General features: G+C 41.9%; 2 protein-coding genes across 4 annotated transcripts in view; one reads left to right on the top strand and one right to left on the bottom strand.

Moving 5' to 3' along the window:
- Positions 1-21,335, top strand: part of LOC117270964 (synaptotagmin-14) — a 71,733-nt gene that overhangs the window by 19,295 nt on the left and 31,103 nt on the right. For 2 of the 3 annotated variants that reach the window (XM_033649007.2, XM_078173896.1), the window contains 5 exons: positions 3,909-4,168; positions 5,196-5,633; positions 7,185-7,365; positions 7,769-7,825; positions 11,304-11,587. In XM_033649007.2, the coding sequence (XP_033504898.2) occupies positions 3,909-4,168; positions 5,196-5,633; positions 7,185-7,365; positions 7,769-7,825; positions 11,304-11,587 (1,220 nt within the window). Of the gene's footprint in view, positions 1-3,908; positions 4,169-5,195; positions 5,634-7,184; positions 7,366-7,768; positions 7,826-11,303; positions 12,842-21,335 lie in introns of those variants that run through there. The other variant, XM_078173897.1, reaches the window with a different exon arrangement.
- Positions 15,411-21,335, bottom strand: part of extl3 (exostosin-like glycosyltransferase 3) — a 42,335-nt gene continuing 36,410 nt past the window's right edge. The window contains exon 6 of the mRNA XM_033649004.2: positions 15,411-19,566. Within this exon, the coding sequence (XP_033504895.1) occupies positions 19,357-19,566 (210 nt within the window). The 3' untranslated portion in view covers positions 15,411-19,356. The remainder of the gene's footprint in view (positions 19,567-21,335) is intronic.

Raw genomic sequence — 21,335 nt, 5'->3', positions numbered from 1 at the left:
AGGGGGAGTTGCAGCCATTTTTAACTCTAGTCTGTTAATCAGCCCTAAACCTAAACTAGATTATAATTCATTTGAAAGCCTCGTTCTTAGTGTTTTACATCCGACCTGGAAAACCTCGCAGCCACTTTTATTTGTTATAGTGTACCGTGCTCCTGGCCCGTATTCTGAATTTGTATCTGAATTCTCAGAGTTTTTATCCAGTTTAGTTCTTAAATCAGATAAAGTTATTATTGTAGGCGATTTTAACATTCATGTCGACGTTGATAATGACTCCCTGGCTACCGCGTTTATCTCATTAATAGACTCCATTGGCTTCAGTCAGGGTGTACATGAACCCACTCATTGTTTTAACCATACCCTCAATCTAGTTCTGACGTATGGAATTGAAATTGATAACCTAAAAGTCTTTCCACAGAATCCCTTGCTATCAGATCATTATCTAATTACTTTTGATTTCTTTTTACTCGATTACACGCCACTCAGCAACAGTTACTATACTAGATGTTTATCAGATAGTGCTGTCACAAAATTTAAGGAAAAGATTACTTCGTCGTTAAATTCAATACCAATACCTTCAGTAACAGAGGTTTCCCGTGCCGACTTTAACCTCTCCCAAATTGATCATTTTGTTGATAGCGCCGTAGGCTCGCTGCGAACAATGCTCGACTCTGTAGCTCCTCTTAAAAAGAAGTTAACAAAGCAAAGAAAGTTTGCTCCTTGGTATAACTCTCAAACCCGTAGGTTAAAACAAATATCGCGAAAATTTGAAAGGAATTGGCGATTAACCAAACTGGAAGAATCTCGCTTAATCTGGACAGACAGTCTCAAAACTTATAAGAGGGGCCTCCGCAATGCCAGAGCAAACTATTACTCAGCATTAATAGAAGAAAACAAGAACAACCCCAGGTTTCTTTTCAGCACTGTAGCCAGGCTGACTGAGAGTCAAAGCTCTATTGAGCCTTGTATTCCTTTAGCCCTTAGCAGTAATGATTTTATGAGCTTTTTTAATGACAAAATTCTAACTATTAGAGGCAAAATTCATGACCTCCTGCCCTCAGATGGTAGGCCTACCTATCTAACCTCAAACACAGCTGTAGAATCTAATATATATTTAGATTGCTTCTCCCCAATTTCTCTTCAAGAATTGACCGCAGTGATTTCTTCATCTAAATCATCAACGTGTCTCTTAGACCCCATCCCAACTAGGCTACTTAAGGAGGTCTTTCCTTTAGTTAACACTCATATATATTAGATATGATCAATATATCCCTATTAACAGGCTATGTACCACAGTCTTTTAAGGTAGCTGTAATTAAACCTCTCCTAAAAAAGCCCACCCTGGATCCAGAGGTGTTAGCCAACTATAGACCAATATCTAATCTTCCCTTTATGTCAAAGATCCTTGAGAAAGTAGTCGCAGACCAGCTGTGTGATTTTCTCCAGGATAATAATTTATTTGAGGAATTTCAGTCAGGATTTAGAGTGCATCATAGCACTGAGACAGCTCTAGTTAAAATTACAAATGACCTTCTGATTGCTTCAGACAAAGGACTCGTCTCTGTTCTTGTTTTATTAGATCTTAGTGCGGCGTTTGACACAATTGACCATCAAATTCTACTGCAGAGACTGGATCACTTCATTGGCCTAAAAGGTTCTGCACTAAGCTGGTTTAAATCTTATTTATCTGATCGTTTTCAATTTGTTGACGTTCGTAATGAATCATCCTTACGTACCAAAGTTTGTTTTGGAGTTCCGCAAGGTTCTGTGCTTGGACCAATCCTATTTACTCTATATATGCTTCCTTTAGGTAACATCATTAGAAATCACTCTATAAATTTCCATTGTTATGCGGATGATACACAGTTGTATTTATCGATGAAGCCAGAAGAAAGTAATCAATTAACTAAACTCCATAACTGCCTTAAAGACATAAAAAATTGGATGAGCACCAATTTCCTGATGTTAAATTCAGACAAAACTGAAGTTATTGTTCTTGGCCCCAAACAACTCAGAGACTCTTTATCTGATGACATAGTTTCTCCAGATGGCATTGCTCTGGCCTCTAGCACTACCGTAAGAAACCTCGGAGTAATATTTGATCAAGATTTGTCTTTTAATTCTCATTTAAAGCAAACCTCACGGACTGCATTTTTTCATCTGCGTAATATTGCGAAAATTAGGCCTATCCTGACCCGAAAAGATGCAGAAAAATTGGTCCACGCTTTTGGTACCTCAAGGCTGGATTACTGTAACTCTCTATTATCAGGTAGCTCTAGTAAGTCCTTAAAAACTCTCCAGCTAATTCAGAATGCAGCAGCTCGTGTACTAACAGGAACTAAGAAACGAGATCATATTTCTCCTGTTTTAGCTTCTCTGCACTGGCTCCCTGTAAAATCCAGAATTGAATTTAAAATCCTACTGTTAACTTATAAAGCTCTAAATGGTCAAGCTCCGTCATATCTTAGTGAGCTCATAGTGCCATATTATCCCACCAGAACACTGCGCTCTGAGAACGCAGGGTTACTCGTGGTCCCTAAAGTCTCCAAAAGCAGATCAGGAGCCAGAGCCTTCAGCTATCAGGCTCCTCTCCTGTGGAATCATCTTCCTGTTACGGTCCGGGAGGCAGACACCGTCTCCACATTTAAGACTAGACTTAAGACTTTCCTCTTTGATAAAGCTTATAGTTAGGGCTGGCTCAGGCTTGCCCTGTACCAGCCCCTAGTTAGGCTGACTTAGGCCTAGTCTGCCGGAGGACCCCCTATAATACACCGGGCTCCCTCTCTCTCTCTCTCTCTCTCTCTCTCTCTCTCTCACTCTCATCCTATTACTGCATCTTGCTAACTCGGCCATTCTGGATGTCACTAACTCGGCTTCTTCTCCGGAGCCTTTGTGCTCCACTGTCTCTCAGAATAACTCATACCGCAGCGGTGCCTGGACAGTGTGACGTGTGTGGTTGTGCTGCTGCCGTGGTCCTGCCAGATGCCTCCTGCTGCTGCTGCCATCATTAGTCATTAGTCATACTTCTACTGTTATTATACACATATGACTATTGTCACACAAGTATACTGTCAGATATTAATACATACTTTCAACATATTGTACCACAGTAGCCAGAACTATAACTATAATATTATTACTTTCATTAATGTTGTTGTAAGCTACTGTCATTACCTGCATCTCTCTCTCTCTCTCTCTCTCTCTCTCTCTCTCTCTCTGTCTCATTGTGTCATATGGATTACTGTTAATTTATTATGCTGATCTGTTCTGTACGACATCTATTGCTCAGTTGCTCTTCCTGAGGTTTCTACCGTTTTTTTCCCCCGTTAAAGGGGTTTTTTTTGGGGAGTTTTTCCTTATCCGCTGTGAGGGTCTTAAGGACAGAGGGATGTCGTATGCTGTAAAGCCCTGTGAGGCAAATTGTGATTTGTGATATTGGGCTTTATAAATAAAATTGAAATTGAATTGAATGGGTTGAACAACTGATATACAAGTGATCATTTAGGGGGTGAAGTATTCCTGTAAAGTCTCACTATATTAGAGAAGTTACTCAAAACTTTGAACTGCATTTAATGTCTGCCTTTAGTGTGCACTTATTTATGTAGGATCTTTTTTCACATGATAATTACAGAGTGAAATATTTAAACTCAAGATGCCAATCTTTGTGTGACTGAATTTTACATCTCGACAAGAGTTTAGAATAAAAGTCTGTGAAGCTGTTTTAGTTAAAAAAAAAAAAAAGATGGCCTCTGTGGCTCTGACACAGTTTAAGAGGTTAACCTGACTCTGTGGTCGACTGTACATTGCATACATAATGTGTATCTCTGCAGAGCACAGTGCGTCTCCAGTAACACTCCTCTTGTATCACATTACTCCCTCTGCATCTCTCTGTGTCACTGTGCTGAGAGCAGCCAACAGCATCCAGAGAATTAAGAAGGAGTCATCCCTCAGTGAGACTCAGCCTCCACCGTATCAGGACGAGGGCTCGGCGGTGCGCGTGTCCTCTCGGTCCCGCTTGGAGCAAGGGGTCAGGAGGGGGTCGTCCCCACAGCGCTGCGACAGCCCCCGCTGCTCCAGTGAGGCCAGCGTGGAGCAGGACACTGAGAGCTACCTCAACAAAGGCTGCGAGGAGGACATTCCCAGTGACAGCACCGCTGTGCTGGGACCAGAGGTCAGAGCAGAGCTACTCTGTGTTCCCTCCTCTGTGACTTTAAGCAGCACTATCAGTTCTTTTTATAGTATGAATATATTTTATATCAAACCTGCCTTGTTGTTCACCAAGGTTATAGTATAAACACCGTATATACAAAGCCCCCTTACTGCCAATTAATTAAAGATTCATGTGAGACCACTACTGTAATTACATACAGTAAGTTGTTTACTGTCAGTGTTACTTAGATTACAGTGTCAGTTACAGTTCAGCTCATCTCATTATAACGAGACAGGGGGGGCGAGTCATTGTACTGGTTTGAAAGGGGACAAAAATACCAGCACTGTTCCAGATATTGTTGTGCTGTTGTTACATTGGTCCTACAGAATATCCTGATACTCAGTCTGACCCAGATCTCATTATTATAACTCCTGAGGATCATTATATAAAAATAAATCCGTGATTATTTTAAACATGACAAAAACAGGTGAAAAACTCTCTAATAGCTCTAAAAATACCTTTTGCTGCACAAGCTACTTTGTAGATTATTAATTTATTGTCTTAACTTATTCAGAAACTCATTTACATTTTTCCTCCCTTTTTTTTTTAACATCTCTTCCTACTGCCAGAAATATTTTCTGTGTGAACAAAATATGTTTGCAGCAGGAAACACAGCAACTTTTTCACTGTGTTGAGACATAAAATATAGGTTATTATTTTAAACAGATATTTTTTTTAAATTATTAATTATTATTTTATTTCAATTTATATTCATTTAATTTAATTTTAAGTTTTAAATTTGCCACATTTTAAAGGCAAAATGTAATCAAATAATTCTTAATAATCTCATTATTTGTATGATCTAATTATATGCTTTCAAATGTAATCTGGTTTGATTACGTATTCCCAAGTACATGTAATCTGTTCCTACCCAACCATGATGAGTAACTTAACTGACCCAGGAACAGGAGGAAGTTGATGGAGGAAGTTGCTTCAGATTCTCTCCTCTCTTACACTCAGCCTTCCTCTTATTCTTTTCTCCCTTCAGGACGGCTCCGGTCCTCGCCTCCCCACAGCCTACGAGCCAGAGCCACTCGCCAAATACGGCACCCTGGACGTCGCTTTTGAATATGACTCTGGTGAGCAGTGGTTGGCTGTCACGGTCACCGCGGCAACAGACATCCCTGCTCTCAAACAGACGGGCAACATCGCGTGGCAGGTCCACCTGGTCCTGCTGCCCACCAAGAAGCAACGGGCCAAGACGGGCGTGCAGAAGGGCCCGTGTCCTGTCTTCACGGAAACATTCAAGTTTTCCAGGGTGGAACAGGAGGCCCTGGGGGACTACGCTGTGCGCTTCCGACTGTACAGCATCAGGCGGATGAAAAAGGAGAAGGTCCTGGGAGAGAAGGTGTTCTACCTGACTAAGCTCAACCTGCAGGGCAAGATCGCTCTGCCTGTCACCCTGGAGCCGGGCTCTGAACTTACAGTGAGAACACTTTGTGAATTTATATCTTACACTGTGCATAGTTTTATCTGACGCACTGGGACTGTAGTTTGACAGTGAATATATCAGCTGCAGACCTGTGTCATTCAACTGCATATTAATCTAGGGCTTCAAGTAAGGGCTGTTTTCATTATCAATTAATCTTTATATTTTCTCAATTAATACATTTATTCTTATTCTATAAAACTATAAGAAAATAACCATCCTAATTTCCTAGAGTCCAACGTGAAATCTTCAGATGTCTTTGTTTTGTTATACCAGGAGTTAACATCCCAATAATGTTCAGTTTTTCTCACCCTAGTGAGAGGGGTTCAGGTTTTCTCTAGGTTGTGCTTGCCAGTAGTTGCTAAGCGAACAGCAGTTGGAGCATGGCTAGGTGTGTTAGCTTCACCTTTGCACTTTCGCCGGTAGTTTCTGAGGTGGACGATGTGTCAGAGTCTCTTGCTTGAAAAGTTACCTAACTATCCATTGTGCCTCACAGGAATGTGCGTACACTTGGAATAGTAACACAGCTAAATGGCCACTATGTTTCAATAGTAGCCTACATAACAGCTAGCTAACTAGTTAGCCTAACCTTGTGGATAGCTGCGGCACATTGATTTAGTGTTAGTTAACTCACATGATTGTACAAGGATTCATGGGTAAAGACCCAGACACACCAAACTGACTTCAGAGAACTAGCAGCAAGGAAGGCCCCCTGCTGTGTCACCTTACGTTGCCGTGTCTCAGCCAAAAAAGTTGCACATGAACACACTGCAAAGACTACTGCTAACTGTCAACCAGCATATATGTTCTGGGCTTGTGTGGGAGGAAATGACTCAACACCAGCAGACGGAACCAGAAAAATGTCTTGGCGCTAGTTAGCACATTAACATCTGCTAAAGAAAAATAATCTTGCCTTATGTAACAAGTTTGTTTTGGTCCCTCTCAGCTTTAGCTTTTTGTTTACTTACCTCACTTCAGTTTCTCTTCTCGTGCGCTGAGCTGAACTGCCAATCAGAGTGATTGGCTGTGCCGACATTGAATCGGCCAAGCAAAAAGCCAATGGGGGGCAAAGAGGGGCAACAGTGCAGGACACACTGCACTGACGAGGGTGGCAGACGCTCACCAACGGCTCAAATTTGACCAATGGCTGACTGTCAGCTTGGTGTGTCAGGGCCTTAACAGTTAGCTTATCACCAATAATGTGTAATGTAGATTAAATTAAATATATATCTACATATTTTTAATGAATGGCCTGATTTATCTTACAGTAGCTAATAAAATGTTGGATTTATGTTATTGGTTTTTTTTCATACATATTTTAATTCAGAATTAAATAAATAAATCATCAAACAATAATCTGGCAGCCCCTTGCAGAAACTCTGAGGGCCTCTTAGAGGTCACAGACCGCCTGTTGAGGATCCAGGTCCTATAAGAAGGCCAGACTGCCTTGGAATGCCTTCTTTTTATTGGTTATGACTCCATGTAGATACTGTTCAAAATCCGACTGATGCTTTTACTGATAACTCCCTCTGTGGTTGATATTCCCAGGGTTGTGGCTCTGTGGTGAGCGTGTCTCGCAGTGCAGGAGCTCTGTCCTACCGCTCCACTGAAGACTCCTCCTTACCAGAGATCCTCCTGGGTCTCATCTACAACTCTGCCACGGGACAGCTATCAGCTGAGGTCATCCAGGGAAGCCACTTTAAAACCACAGCGTCGGATAAACCCGTCAGTACGTACAAAAGCTTCCATGTAAAATCATTTAATTCTTGGCTGTTGTGCCAGCTTTGATAGAGGTGCCGAGTGACAATGTAAATTTCCCTTTCGGTAAAATTTCTCTCTTGTAATATTGCTTCCCCGAAGTGTGCTGATACACTGAGCAATTGTTTTGGCAAAACAGATGGGCAAGACTCCCGGCAGCGTGTAACGAAAACAAATTGTGCACCATTACATTTAAATGTTTCCTGGCAACAGCACCAGCTTTTTAATAACCTCAGTGATTAAAGCCATAATGCTGAAACAATTACAGTTTATCAGAGTTCCATGAAAGCTGAACTTTTGGTGTGTGTCACAATCTGAAAACTATTTCCTCTCTTTCTTCTTTCCAACTCTGTGTGCCGTGGTGTGTGTCACAGACGGTCTGTTCTGTTGTATAAAACACTTTGTCGGGGGGCAGCTTTATATCATGAGAGGTGAGTCAGTACTTAATTACTTCAGGTAATTAGTGTTAGGAATATTTCAATCATGTGTAAGTTATATTTTAAGGTTTTAACCCAAAATGCCACGTTTGGTTCCCTGGATGAAATTTGATCAGTGCGTAAATTAACAAACACACACTCTTTGAATATAATCCTCCAAATATTTGTTTCTTACATATATAACATTAAATTAAAGGGCTAGTCCGTCCAAATTTCAGAACAACATCACTCGTATCTTGCAGTATCCAGCAACACAGAAACGTTTGGTTTTATTTCTGGTGTTTGCACATATAACTGTGCTGAAATCTTTAAAGGAATTTTTGGGAGAAAACACTTCTTTGCCTTCTCACAGACATGCTCACATGTCTGTACAGTAAATCTGAAGCTACAGCCTGAGGACTCTTAGTTTAGTTTTGCATTAAGACTGAAAACGGTGAACAGCTGGCCTGACTCTGTCCAAAAAAATCCTTACCACCACCTCTAAAGTTTATTTCTGTGGGTGTAATGTAAATGTGCATGTACACAAGTAGGTCAATAAATGCTCAGCACTTCTTCTCCTCAAACTTTAAATTGACATTTTTATATGTACAGTACAGGCCAAAAGTTTGGACACACCTTCTCATTCAATGCGTTTTCTTTATTTTCATGACTATTTACATTGTAGATTCTCACTGAAGGCATCAAAACTATGAATGAACACATGTGGAGTTATGTACTTAACAAAAAAAGGTGAAATAACCGAAAACATGTTTTATATTCTAGTTTCTTCAAAATAGCCACCCTTTGCTCTGATTACTGCTTTGCACACTCTTGGCATTCTCTCCATGAGCTTCAAGAGGTAGTCACCTGAAATGGTTTTCCAACAGTCTTGAAGGAGTTCCCAGAGGTGTTTAGCACTTGTTGGCCCCTTTGCCTTCACTCTGCGGTCCAGCTCACCCCAAACCATCTCGACTGGGTTCAGGTCCGGTGACTGTGGAGGCCAGGTCATCTGCCGCAGCACTCCATCACTCTCCTTCTTGGTCAAATAGCCCTTACACAGCCTGGAGGTGTGTTTGGGGTCATTGTCCTGTTGAAAAATAAATGATCGTCCAACTAAACGCAAACCGGATGGGATGGCATGTCGCTGCAGGATGCTGTGGTAGCCATGCTGGTTCAGTGTGCCTTCAATTTTGAATAAATCCCCAACAGTGTCACCAGCAAAACACCCCCACACCATCACACCTCCTCCTCCATGCTTCACAGTGGGAACCAGGCATGTGGAATCCATCCGTTCACCTTTTCTGCGTCTCACAAAGACACGGCGGTTGGAACCAAAGATCTCAAATTTGGACTCATCAGACCAAAGCACAGATTTCCACTGGTCTAATGTCCATTCCTTGTGTTTCTTGGCCCAAACAAATCTCTTCTGCTTGTTGCCTCTCCTTAGCAGTGGTTTCCTAGCAGCTATTTGACCATGAAGGCCTGATTGGCGCAGTCTCCTCTTAACAATTGTTCTAGAGATGGGTCTGCTGCTAGAACTCTGTGTGGCATTCATCTGGTCTCTGATCTGAGCTGCTGTTAACTTGCGATTTCTGAGGCTGGTGACTCGGATGAACTTATCCTCAGAAGCAGAGGTGACTCTTGGTCTTCCTTTCCTGGGTCGGTCCTCATGTGTGCCAGTTTCGTTGTAGCGCTTGATGTTTTTTGCGACTCCACTTGGGGACACATTTAAAGTTTTTGCAATTTTCCGGACTGACAGACCTTCATTTCTTAAAGTAATGATGGCCACTCGTTTTTCTTTAGTTAGCTGATTGGTTCTTGCCATAATATGAATTTTAACAGTTGTCCAATAGGGCTGTCGGCTGTGTATTAACCTGACTTCTGCACAACACAACTGATGGTCCCAACCCCATTGATAAAGCAAGAAATTCCACTAATTAACCCTGATAAGGCACACCTGTGAAGTGGAAACCATTTCAGGTGACTACCTCTTGAAGCTCATGGAGAGAATGCCAAGAGTGTGCAAAGCAGTAATCAGAGCAAAGGGTGGCTATTTTGAAGAAACTAGAATATAAAACATGTTTTCAGTTATTTCACCTTTTTTTGTTAAGTACATAACTCCACATGTGTTCATTCATAGTTTTGATGCCTTCAGTGAGAATCTACAATGTAAATAGTCATGAAAATAAAGAAAACGCATTGAATGAGAAGGTGTGTCCAAACTTTTGGCCTGTACTGTACGTTTTTGTACCGTTGTACCATTAATAAATAAATACAGGAAATATATAAACATATTAAGTAGATACCATGTTTATTTGTGAGCTTCAAAGGGCTAACAGACTGATTTTTTTTCACCTTTGGACGGAGCTAGGCTAGCTGGCCGAATTTGACCGAATTTACAGGACAGCCAAAACAAAAAAATGACCATACTTTCCAACTTTATTCATTGATTATAACCTTGAATATAAAACTGGGCAATGTCTTAATACTTAATGTCTTACATACAACTGGTAGGAGGCCCCAGGGCAGACCCAGAACACGCTGGAGGGACTACATATCCCATCTGGCCTGAGAACGCCTCTGGGTAATCCAGAGATAGCTGCAAAAGCATTGCTGGGGAGAGGGACGCCTGGGGTGCTATGCTTGGCCTGCTGCCCCATGACCTGGCCCCAGCAGATGAAAGTGATGGACTTAGATAATGAACAATGTTTTAAAATTTACTGAAGAAAATATTTTCAAGTACACTTGTGCCCTTTTGGGCCCCAAATAGCTCAGTGTGAAGTCTTTTGACTTTTGAATAATAAATCTGAATTGGTTTAGAGTTCACAAGCATCCTTTCAGTAGAATGCAGTAGAAAGAGCCCTTAAGGAAACATTTGATAATGTATTTCCACCCAAAATGTCACTCACACCCCCCTGGTTCTCACCCCTCACAGTATCAATGCATAGTTTTCCAACTATGGAAGAAAGCAAATACTCATATTTTCCAAATGCAGTAGTATTACATAGTGTTTATGTCCCAAGAATCCATAATATTTCCAGAATTAGTGTCGTCATAACTCTGAATAATCCACAGACTTCATTGTGAACAGATTCCAGGACTTTGAAACTGTTCACAGTGAAGTCTGTGGATTATTAGAGCAACAAGGACAATAATTTTGGAAAGACGTGTTTTAAAATGTCGTTTTTAACGAAGCAGAAAATCTCAGATACAGACATCTGAAAAACCTGGGCAAAACTGAAACAAGCTTCATGGTTAGATACCAGTAGTAGTGATTGAGAAAATATATACTTTTTTGGGGAACTGGCCCTTTAAAACAAGCTCACATAATATGAATGTACAGCACTGGTCTTAAGTTCTGGTTCACTTCCAGACACTGACTCTGCTTCCAACATTTAAAAACTTTGAACTTAGTTAAAACTGTGCTTGTTGCAGTACTGCTCTCCCACCACTTGATGGCGCACTCTCACCACTCTCCCACACCTCCTTCCAGACACCTACGTGAAGCTGACCATGCTGGACTCCAAGGGGAAAGAGATGTCCAAGTGCAAGACGGCCGTGTGCCGCGGCCAGCCCAACCCCACCTACAAGGAGACGTTCCTGTTCCAGGTGGCGCTCTTCCAGCTGTCCGAGGTGTCTCTGGTGCTGACGGTGTTCTGCCGCCGGAGCAGCATGAGGCCCAGGGAGAGGCTGGGCTGGGTCTCCCTGGGCCTCAACAGCACCGGCGAGGAGCAGCAGGCCCACTGGACAGAGATGAAAGAGGCGGAGGGACAGCAGGTCTGCCACTGGCACACGCTCACCGACACATAAGAGGGAGATTTATGTAGACTGACATTAACAACATTCCCTGGAGAGTCAGTTTTTTTGGGGAGGGGGGAGCAGGAAGCACCTTGTGAGATGTGTGGGGTGTGTGTGTGTGTGTGTGTGTGTGTGTGTGTGCTGCGTACAGGTGTGAGGGCGGGCATGGGTTCCCAGTCTTCACTGCCAGAGACTGCATGAGTGCCCTTTAATCTGCCACTTTCCTCTGACAGACTGACTTTATTGGCGGAGGTGGAGATGTAAACTGCAGCTCCAGTCTTTTTATTGACAGGAGAAGGCGACGGCAGATTGAAAATTAATGACATTATAATTACTGAACTAACCCAGAGTAGACGGTTTCTCCAGTAATGCTGCATACAGCAAAAATCTGCATGTACACTAACTGTTTACAGGACAATGTGAAGACACTTCCAAATGTTTTTTTTTTTTGTCTCTGAATCTTGGACCAAAGAGCTTGGTCCAGCACTGGCAGACTCCTTCCAGCCAGACTCGGCTTCTCTGGACTTTAGCTGCCACCAGCATACCAGACATTTCTCTATCAGTCATAGCCATTGACAAAAGAGAAGGCAACCAGAAGACTGTTACAAAGGGCCTACTACATGCTGCAACTATGCTTACAAGCTATGCTTTGTACAGTTTGTTTACATGCACGTGACATTATGCAAGATCCATTCACCGGTTTCCCCCTTTTATGATTTTGGATTATCAGTCAAACCGTTTACCAGATTTATGGGTGTCTCTCTGAGGGTTTGTGCAACACAAAGACAGCTCTTTTTTTCTGTATTGTGGTCTGGCATAACTCTGTACACTATGCATCTGACGCCACTTTAAACGAGAGGAATGAAATTCTGTCTTGTGCTCGCTGAGTCGCTTACAGAATTGGACACAGCTCCGCATGCCACTGGTATCAAAGAGCAGCTTCCTTCCCTGTGTAATACAGATTGAGCCTGTTTCACCATTCAGCCTTCTGACAACTCAGCCATGTTCATTCATGTAGAAACACGGTGCTTCCCGCTGAGGAGGAATATGCAAAAGCCTGCGCAGTCCAATAAACCTGGCTGTTTGTCTGAGGCAGCGCCGATGACAGCAGCGTTGGCTGTGAAGTGAGTTGGAGTGGTAAAATGAAATTACAGTCTAAAAGAAAGGGAAATCATTTTTTTCTGATTGCAAGAGAATGGAGAATGGATTATTAAATAAAGGCTAAAATAAATTGAAGCATTGTTCAGAAGTGTTTGAAATATGATTGTACCTGCACTGTCCTCATCTGGAACAAAGCCAGTCTTCAAGCCTCATCAGAAAAGAAAAGCTGTGAGTCAGAAAATCTCCCCAAGAAGACTAGTGAAGATTTCGCAGCCACACCTCGAGCTTCAGTCACAAGTATGAAGCCCTCTCTTCCCTGCTGGCTGAAGCTGAGGGGTGTGGGATGTATTTTTCTTTCTTCTCGTTCCAGTGATGTCAGATCTGAGCCCCTCCTCTGGGTCTGGGGTGCTGCAGCCACACCTCGCCCCATCAGTTCTCCTGCAGGGCCAAATTTCTACAAAGTTGGGTTTTAGTCATTATAAGATGAATACGAACCAGATGTCTCACATTCCTGCCAGATAAACAATTGGCTTTTGATTGCAGGAAAGGGAATAAGAGCCACTGGAGTCTGTTTATCAGAAGTCTGGCTTTTTGTTCTGAGCACTATTTGTGCATTAGCAGCATTTACAAGCACTGAAGAATTAGTTTAGCATTTTGGGAAAAACACTTTTCTGGCTGAGTGTTAAATAAAAGGCTGATGCCACGCTCGTGTCTATATGGTGAGAACGGAGTTTACAGTTAAGCTGGTTTGCAGACAGCAGCTGGTTAGTTTAGCATGCTGACAGAAAACAGGAGCATATCTATGCTCCCAAGGTCAGTAATTCTGTTAAACCCTTATTTTGTGTTCAGGTCAAATTTGACCCCTTTCATGTCTAAATATTTAATGAATATCTTAACCTGACCCCAGACCGCTTTCCTAATCTTAACCTGTTTGGAAATGACAACAGTCGACTACTATTGATTTCCTAACCCCAAACTGTTAAAAAATAATTCTCTCCTTTATCATTTTGTGGTTTTCTTCCTCTCTTTTTGTTGGTTAAGAAATTATTTTAAATTTCAGGCTGAAATATGGGGCTGTTCTCCATACAGAAACAGTGAGTATTGATGCACCCTGGTAGCTCACCGGGTAGAGCATGTACCGTTAAGGTTGTGTCTAGTAGATTTAATGACTCAGAGTCATGATTATAGTCCCCTAAACTAACCCCAGTACATGTCAAATTAAGCAACTACCGAGCTGAGGAACATCTTTTACAGGTTCCCATCATGTGCGTCATAGACCCTTGGAACACAAAACATTGAGAACATAGGACCTTGGAAAATAAAGGACCCTGGAAACATAGGACCTTAGCAACGTAGGACACTGGGAACATAGGACCTTGTGAGTATAGGGCGTAAGGAACATAGGACCTTAGAGACATTAGAATCTGGGAATATAGGACCTTAGGGACATAGGACCTTATGAGTATAGGATACTAGAAACATGGGACCTGGGGAATATAAGACCTTGGGAACACAGGACCTTGGGGATATAAGACCTTGGGAACACAGGACCTTGGGGATATAAGACCTTGGGAACATAGGCCATTGGGAATATAGGGCCTTAAGAACACAGGTTCTTGGGTATATAGGACCTTGTGAATATAGGACCTTGGGAACACAGGACCTTAGAAACATTAAAATCTGGGAATATAGGACCTTAGGAACATAGGGCCTTGAGAATATATGACCCTGGGAACATAGAACCTTGGGAATATAGGACCTTGTAAACATAGGGCCTTGGGAATTTAGGACCCTGGGAACATGGGACAATATAAACACTAAAATCTGGGAATATAGGACCTTAGGGACATAGGACCTTATGCATATAGGACACCAGGAACATGGGACCTTGGGAATATAAGACCTTGGGAACATGGGACAGTGGAAATATAGGGCCTCAGGAACATACAATAGGCTCTTGGGAATATAGGACCCTGGGAATATAGGACCCTGGGAACATTGGACCTTGAGACTATATGACCCTAGGAACATAAGGCCTTGAGAATTTAGAACCCTGAGGACATAAGACCTTGGGAATATAGGACCTTATGAACATAGGACCTTGAGAGTAAAGACTTTCGGAACAAAGGTTCTTGGGAATATAGGAACCTGGGAACATCAGACCTGGGGAATATAGGACTTCGGAACATAGCACCCCGTGAAAGCACAAATGTAGTACTGGGGAACATAGGACTTTGGGAAAGTGTCATGATAAAAAAAATCATAAATAGGGTCTGAGAAGTCGCTAAATCTCATGGGAATGTAGACAAGTTGGCAACACAGAGCACCGCCGTAAATAAAGGAGTGTGCTGGATTTACAACACCAGACAAAACAAGAGCATCTTTGAGAAACACAGTGAATGATTGTTTTATCTCACTCATTTTGTTTTCATAATTGTTGGAAGCCAAAATCAGAACTGAAAATAAAATTTGATCATTCACCTAGCACTATGCTAAGCTACCTAGCTGTAACTTGATTCTCACCACACGAACATGACAGTGGTATCAATATTTTCAACTTGAAAATAAACACAAAAGGTGGAACAGTATTTTTGAATATATCTCTGATTCACCATCTTCATTTACGACCTTATCGAACAGTTAAAGTGCAGGAATGTGTTTTGTAAAGATGAAGAAAAGAACGAGGCCATAAGACAGATAATGTTTTAACAATGTTGAGAGTTTTTATTTCCATTAATCTGGCCTTCAATGGTATGTTTGACGCTGTCATCAGTCATCAGTCTGGCACAGCGCAAGCAGCGTTGCAGGTGGCTGGAGCCTCGCCCACAGTCGTGGATCAGACCCAGGAGCAAATAGTTTCAAAACTCCTAGCAGAGTGACTGCGGCCTCCCAGGGACATTTATCCTGCTCTGGGCCACGGAAAACCAGCTGTGCCACAGACCCTTGAGGAGGGAGGCTTTGACTTACAGAAAGAATACCAGCTGACCCTATTTACGCCCCAGGACAGGTTTAGTCAGCCAGGTAATTATGAAGCCCCTGGAGCTCCAATAAAAGTGTTCAGGTGTGACGAGGTGAGAAGACAGGCTGGTTTTTCAAGTCTGGTGCAGCAGTGTAAATTTGGATTTGTTTTAGCTGTACAGCCATTTTGCGCCAGTGTAATGCAGAATCTGGCTCTTTGTTTAATCCATTTTAGCTAAACATGCCCAATCAAATATTTTTATATTTTAACTGGAGGGGCCAGAGGAGCAGCAGCAGACAGCTGGAGCAGGTAGGTTTGGCTTCAAAGACGCTTTACTGCCTGTCCACTGACTGTTGCAGAAGCTCCGTTTATGACCATCTGTTACATTTCGACCTTTTTAAGACCCAGGTCGTCTTGACGTCTATAAAACACATTTGCCTGCCTGAGTGCTGCTCTAAGGTCAGTTAAAACCGCCCTAAGCATTCAGTGGCACAAGCTAGTTTTCCCAGGCAATGAAATAAGCTAACGGGACCTCTTTAAGATAAGGAATAATAAACTACACTGTCTTCTCATTTTATTGAATGTGTCTATCAGTTTTAAAAAAAAAACATTTTTTAATAATATATTCAATAAATATACAGGAACCGTGGACTTGTGAGAGTTTCATAAAAGCATCCTCACACTTAGAACCTTATTTGGGGGAAAAATACCTTAGCTTATCTCAATATTTTTTAAAGGGATCTTTTTAGGTTGACCTTTTGTTCAGATTACAGGAATTAAATCTGGTCAAATAAAGGATCTGTATTTATAATACACGATGGGAAGGGCTTCGAATGGATCGACTCTACTAAAGTACCATGCAGAGTGGATATGGGTGTACCAGACTGCATCCCGTTAGCAACCATTCACACTGCGCACCCTGCAAATTATGCTGTAAAGCAGCAGACATCGTACCTATTTGGCAAAGAAAACATTCATAAAGCAATGGTAAAAAAAAAAAAAAAAAAGACAAAAAACAAAGTGGAACCAATATGGTGACACTGTAAAGTGACGTTTCTGTCTGAGCTGAGAAAGTTCTATACAGGAGGGTGACATGAATAGCGGGAAATATTTAGTACTTCTGTCTCAAAGCCAGAACTGGCGACATGTTAAAGAGAATAGCTCAACATGTTTCTTTGTTGTCTGGTGGAGAGTAAGATGAGACGAGCTGTTTGTCAAATACGAGGCTAACTGTTGTAGCCTGCAGCCAGTTAGCTTATCTTAGCATAAGGACTTGAGCAGGGTAAACAGTTTGTCGTTTGTACACCAGATTCCACAGATGTTAATGAGCTTCAAAGGTGCTGATGGGCAGGCTAGCTGTTACTGCCCATTTCCAGTCTTTATGCTATGCTAAGCTAACTGGACAGATGTGATTGAAGTATAGATTAGAGATGCACAGACTGCAACTTTCTTAGTCGATTCCGATTTTGGCTGATCCTGATTTTCTTTCCTTCTGAGAACTACAAACTGACGACATACACAACATGTTTGAGATCTTTTCTTTAAAGCTACTGGAAACTTGTCTTGAAGTAGTTAAAATGCGAATATGGTATCAAGGATGAGTGTCTCGTTAAGCATCAGTGAAAATACATGTTCAGAACTATTAGAAGACCTAGCTCAAGAACAGCATTTGTCAGGTTTGTGTGGGCGTGATCAGATCACGCTTAATTGACAGCTCCATTTTCGCTCAAGTAACGTCACCATTTTGTTTTCATTTTAATCACTTGCACTAAAACTTTTTGTGGCCATAGAATAAACCACCAAATCTATGAAATGGACCCCACTCAGGAAGAAAGCTAACTAGACTAACTAGCAAACTTGGTTAGACCACCCAACTCTGTGTTTTTATTTAACTATACCTCCCAGAATATGGCGCTAATTAGTTTTAGCATTTTCCATTCACTTGCATGAAACAGTCAGCATTAGCTTTTCTATGCGAACCCTTTGAGTTTGTTATCAACTACCTGAGTAGTCTGCTAGTTATCTAAACTAATCTGCTAATTAGCAAACTAGGGTTAACCTCCCATAATTGTGTTTTCATTGAGTTATTTCTCCTGGACTAAGAAGCTAAGTGTTTTAGCATCTGCCATTCACCTACTTGAAATACTTGGCATTAGCTTTGCGATGCTACACTTTGCTACAGTTACAGATTTGGGTGACACATCAGTTTGCTAGTTAGCTTAACACAGTACCTTCAAGCCATGTGAAGCACAAACGGGAGTGAATTACACTGGCGGACAGTTATGGTCTGTGCTGATATTTGTGACGTAAGTGATCGTGCCACGCATGCATGTAAATTTTATCCACATGGGATCGGCTACATCTGACCAGTCGGTCATCGGTCATGGCCGATCAATCTGAAAATCGTCCAGTTGCAGTCACCAGCCAATCGACTGGTGCATCTCCAGTATGGATCTTCTCATCTCACTCTCCTAATGACAGCAAATAAGTTTGTTTCCTATAATGTCAAGCTATTCCCTTTAACATTTTTTTTTTTACCATAATCCTAATAGTACATTTAACTGTCTCTATAATCACATCCTTAATTAGACATCCAAACCTATTTTTTGTTGATTTTGGCAGCAGTGATTCTTGACTTTGTTGCACTTCTGTAAGGGACATTGTAACCTTTGATTGGTTAATATTATTACATTTAAACATGACTACTTCAACCTCGGACCATTTTTACAAACATTAGTAAACACCCTATAGCATAAAAAACAGGCCAGGCCAGTCCTGTAAGCATAACAAAATGACAAAATGGTGGCTGGTTTTCATGACAAATTTTGAGGCATTATGGTGACTGCTGAAGTGAATTCCTTCTTGAACACGTAGCGTTACTAAACATGATCGGGCCAACCTGTTTAACTCTTCAGTCGAGGTCCTGTCTCGTTCTCAGAGTAACAAGTCTGTGTCTGATCTCCCACAGGCAGAGGTTCTGGAAAATGTTCATCCGACATAGAGATTTACACATTTAAACGACATTATTTTAAAAAAAGGAAAAACCGTTCAATAAAATACTTCTCCATCAGTGCTTCTCTCACGTACATGTACAAGAAGTACAGTTTGTAACTGTAAAATGAAAAAAAAAAAAAAAAAAGAAGCACATTGGCAGCAATGTGCCGTTGCCACGTCTGTTCTCCCAGCTTTAACTGTCAACAAGCTGCTGGGCGGCCTGACATCAGTCTGTCAATGATTCAGTAACTGATAGCTCCATTGTCAGGTAGAGTTTATCGTGGGGGAGTTTCTGTACACTGTGTACAACCGTCCTCTTTCCTCAGCAGGCCATTAAGAGGTGCAAATGACATCTGTAGTGGTTGATGATTGAGCATGATTGAAGAACATGAAAAAGGAGGAGTGACATCCACTGAAAAGGCTTAATTTGTTGGCAGTGGTGCCTTTCAGCTTCCACTCTTCAAATTTTCAGTAGAGCTGTGGATTAGACCACCAAGCCAACAGCTTTTAAGGTCAACTCGTCTCTCCCTCCTCGGGCAAAATCCTTACTCCAAACTTTCCTTCTGTGCATTCATCTGGCAGTCCATCCATCCATCTCCATCACTGCTCGCACAGGGAGCTGCTGTTCTTTAAACACTTCCAGTCCTTCAATCCTTGCCGCTTTTGGCTCTTTGCTGGGCCACTCAGCCCGATGCTAGATAAACTTGAAACACTTGGTCTTGTCATGGGGCAATCGAGTCTTAAACAGCACAGAGTCCACGCGGAACTGCGTGTACAGCAGCGGCATGTAGCCGTACACCTTGACGAAGAAGTTGATGCACTTGTGGCGTTCATGGAAATGCGAGTCGTCATGTGAAAGGGCCTGAGGGCAGCCGGGACAGCGGAAAGTCCAACGTGACGTTACCTAAGACAGACAGAGACACAGTCATTTGTGCATGAGGTACTTTTCAGCACAATGCTGCTGTAGGATGGAAAAGGTGAGCTTCAGGAACTGACCAAGCTCTAAACTGGCCAATCATATCATAGCAACTGTAACTAAACACAGATGTCCCATCAGGCTTTGGACTCTACATTTGAGCAATACTCTGCATTTACAGAGTTTGGAGGATGGTGTCTTTATTTTAGCCTCTCAAACATCAAAAACACAAGAGCAAACGTGTAGGCAAAAAGTAAACAGTGTTCGTCTGCAGCCATCTTTAGCATGTGCAACTATGGAGCTTTATCCCTATCTTTATTCAAGAGAGTGGTCTATCAGTTTGAGAGCATTATTTATTGATTTCATGTTCAAAAACCCTGCCCTTGCACTCAAATAGCCTCTGCTTGCACTTGGATCTACTCTGTTTCTGTTCAAACTGTGTGCTCGCACTCAGATACCATGTTGCTCACACAGATTTCCTGCTCGAGCTTCGGCTTTTCTCCTCGCGCTCAAACTGTTTCTGTGCGCTCGTGGAATTTCTGCTCTCACATTTCTGCCCTGCACTTGGATTTTTTTGTGTAACAACCCTGTCAAAATCCCCCAACCAACAGAATGCCAGATTTACTGTTGACCAATGAAATGATCCCTGTCTCCTTGTGGGCACGCTCGTTTAGAGCGTCCCGTCCGGGTGGGTACTCTTTAACCAGGTTCATCCACTCCCACCCTTCAGGGCTTTATTAACAGCTCAAACGATGTTACTAACCCTAATCTTAACCACTTACTAACTCACTCATCACCCCCACTGGGACACAAGGCTGCAATGGTAACTATCCATCACAATTTGTCCCTGGCAATATGCTGCATTTCTCTCCTTGACCGGTGCATCTTGTCCATCAGTTTTAGGCAAAATATTGTTGTTGAGGCCACATAGCCAAACAACTTTTCTGGGGAAGCCCTGATATGATAATAAAATAACAGTCTGATCCAACATTTTAATTTAATACATAATACCAGGTCTAACTAGCTCTACACTGTGATACAAAAACAATGCTGTTTCTTTATTTCCACATCCTCTACATGGATCATCAACTGGTGAGGATGCTAACTTTTATCCTGGGACACACAGCTTTAGCTTCAGTCTTTCAGTAGGTTATCACATTTATAGCCATCAAGTGTCAGCGTCAGCTTGAGACATTAAAAAGTCAGCTGGAGTTTGCTTTTTAAAACAACTCAGGGAGATAACATTAGCTTAATTAGCTCGCCAGGAACAGCTGGTTAAAATCTGGTAGCGAGACTTAATTTCATGTCATTTCAGCTGACAGTCATTGACTAGAAATGAGAAGACTGCTTTTGTCTACCACTGTCTAAAGGACTCACTGCTTTAAAAAGTTACAGTTATTCAAGTGGCAAATCCGACACCATTATCATGTACTTGTTAACTGCGTATGTGCTGCACAAAAGGAGACGGGGCTTAGTGAATGGTCAATTAAGAACAAAAACTTAAGACTACAGAACTGCTGAAGAAAAGGACAGATATCCCTAAAACTGAATTTGTTAATTCGTCATCAGTGATGCATAAAAATCAATTTCTTTTCTGTTTTTGTCTTATTTGGACTAAAAGAAAGCCCCTCACCATTTATGACTCCACATTCAAACTTGCCCCAAATTCATTATTCACCAGGCTTATTCCTCGCAGCGAATTGCTGTCATGCAACACACTCCATCAAAGCCGTCCTTAATTCCCCTCTGAAACACCC

Source organism: Epinephelus lanceolatus, chromosome 13, assembly GCF_041903045.1.
Source record: "Epinephelus lanceolatus isolate andai-2023 chromosome 13, ASM4190304v1, whole genome shotgun sequence".
Taxonomy (NCBI): domain Eukaryota; kingdom Metazoa; phylum Chordata; class Actinopteri; order Perciformes; family Serranidae; genus Epinephelus; species Epinephelus lanceolatus.
This window is presented reverse-complemented; position numbering and strand designations above follow the sequence as displayed.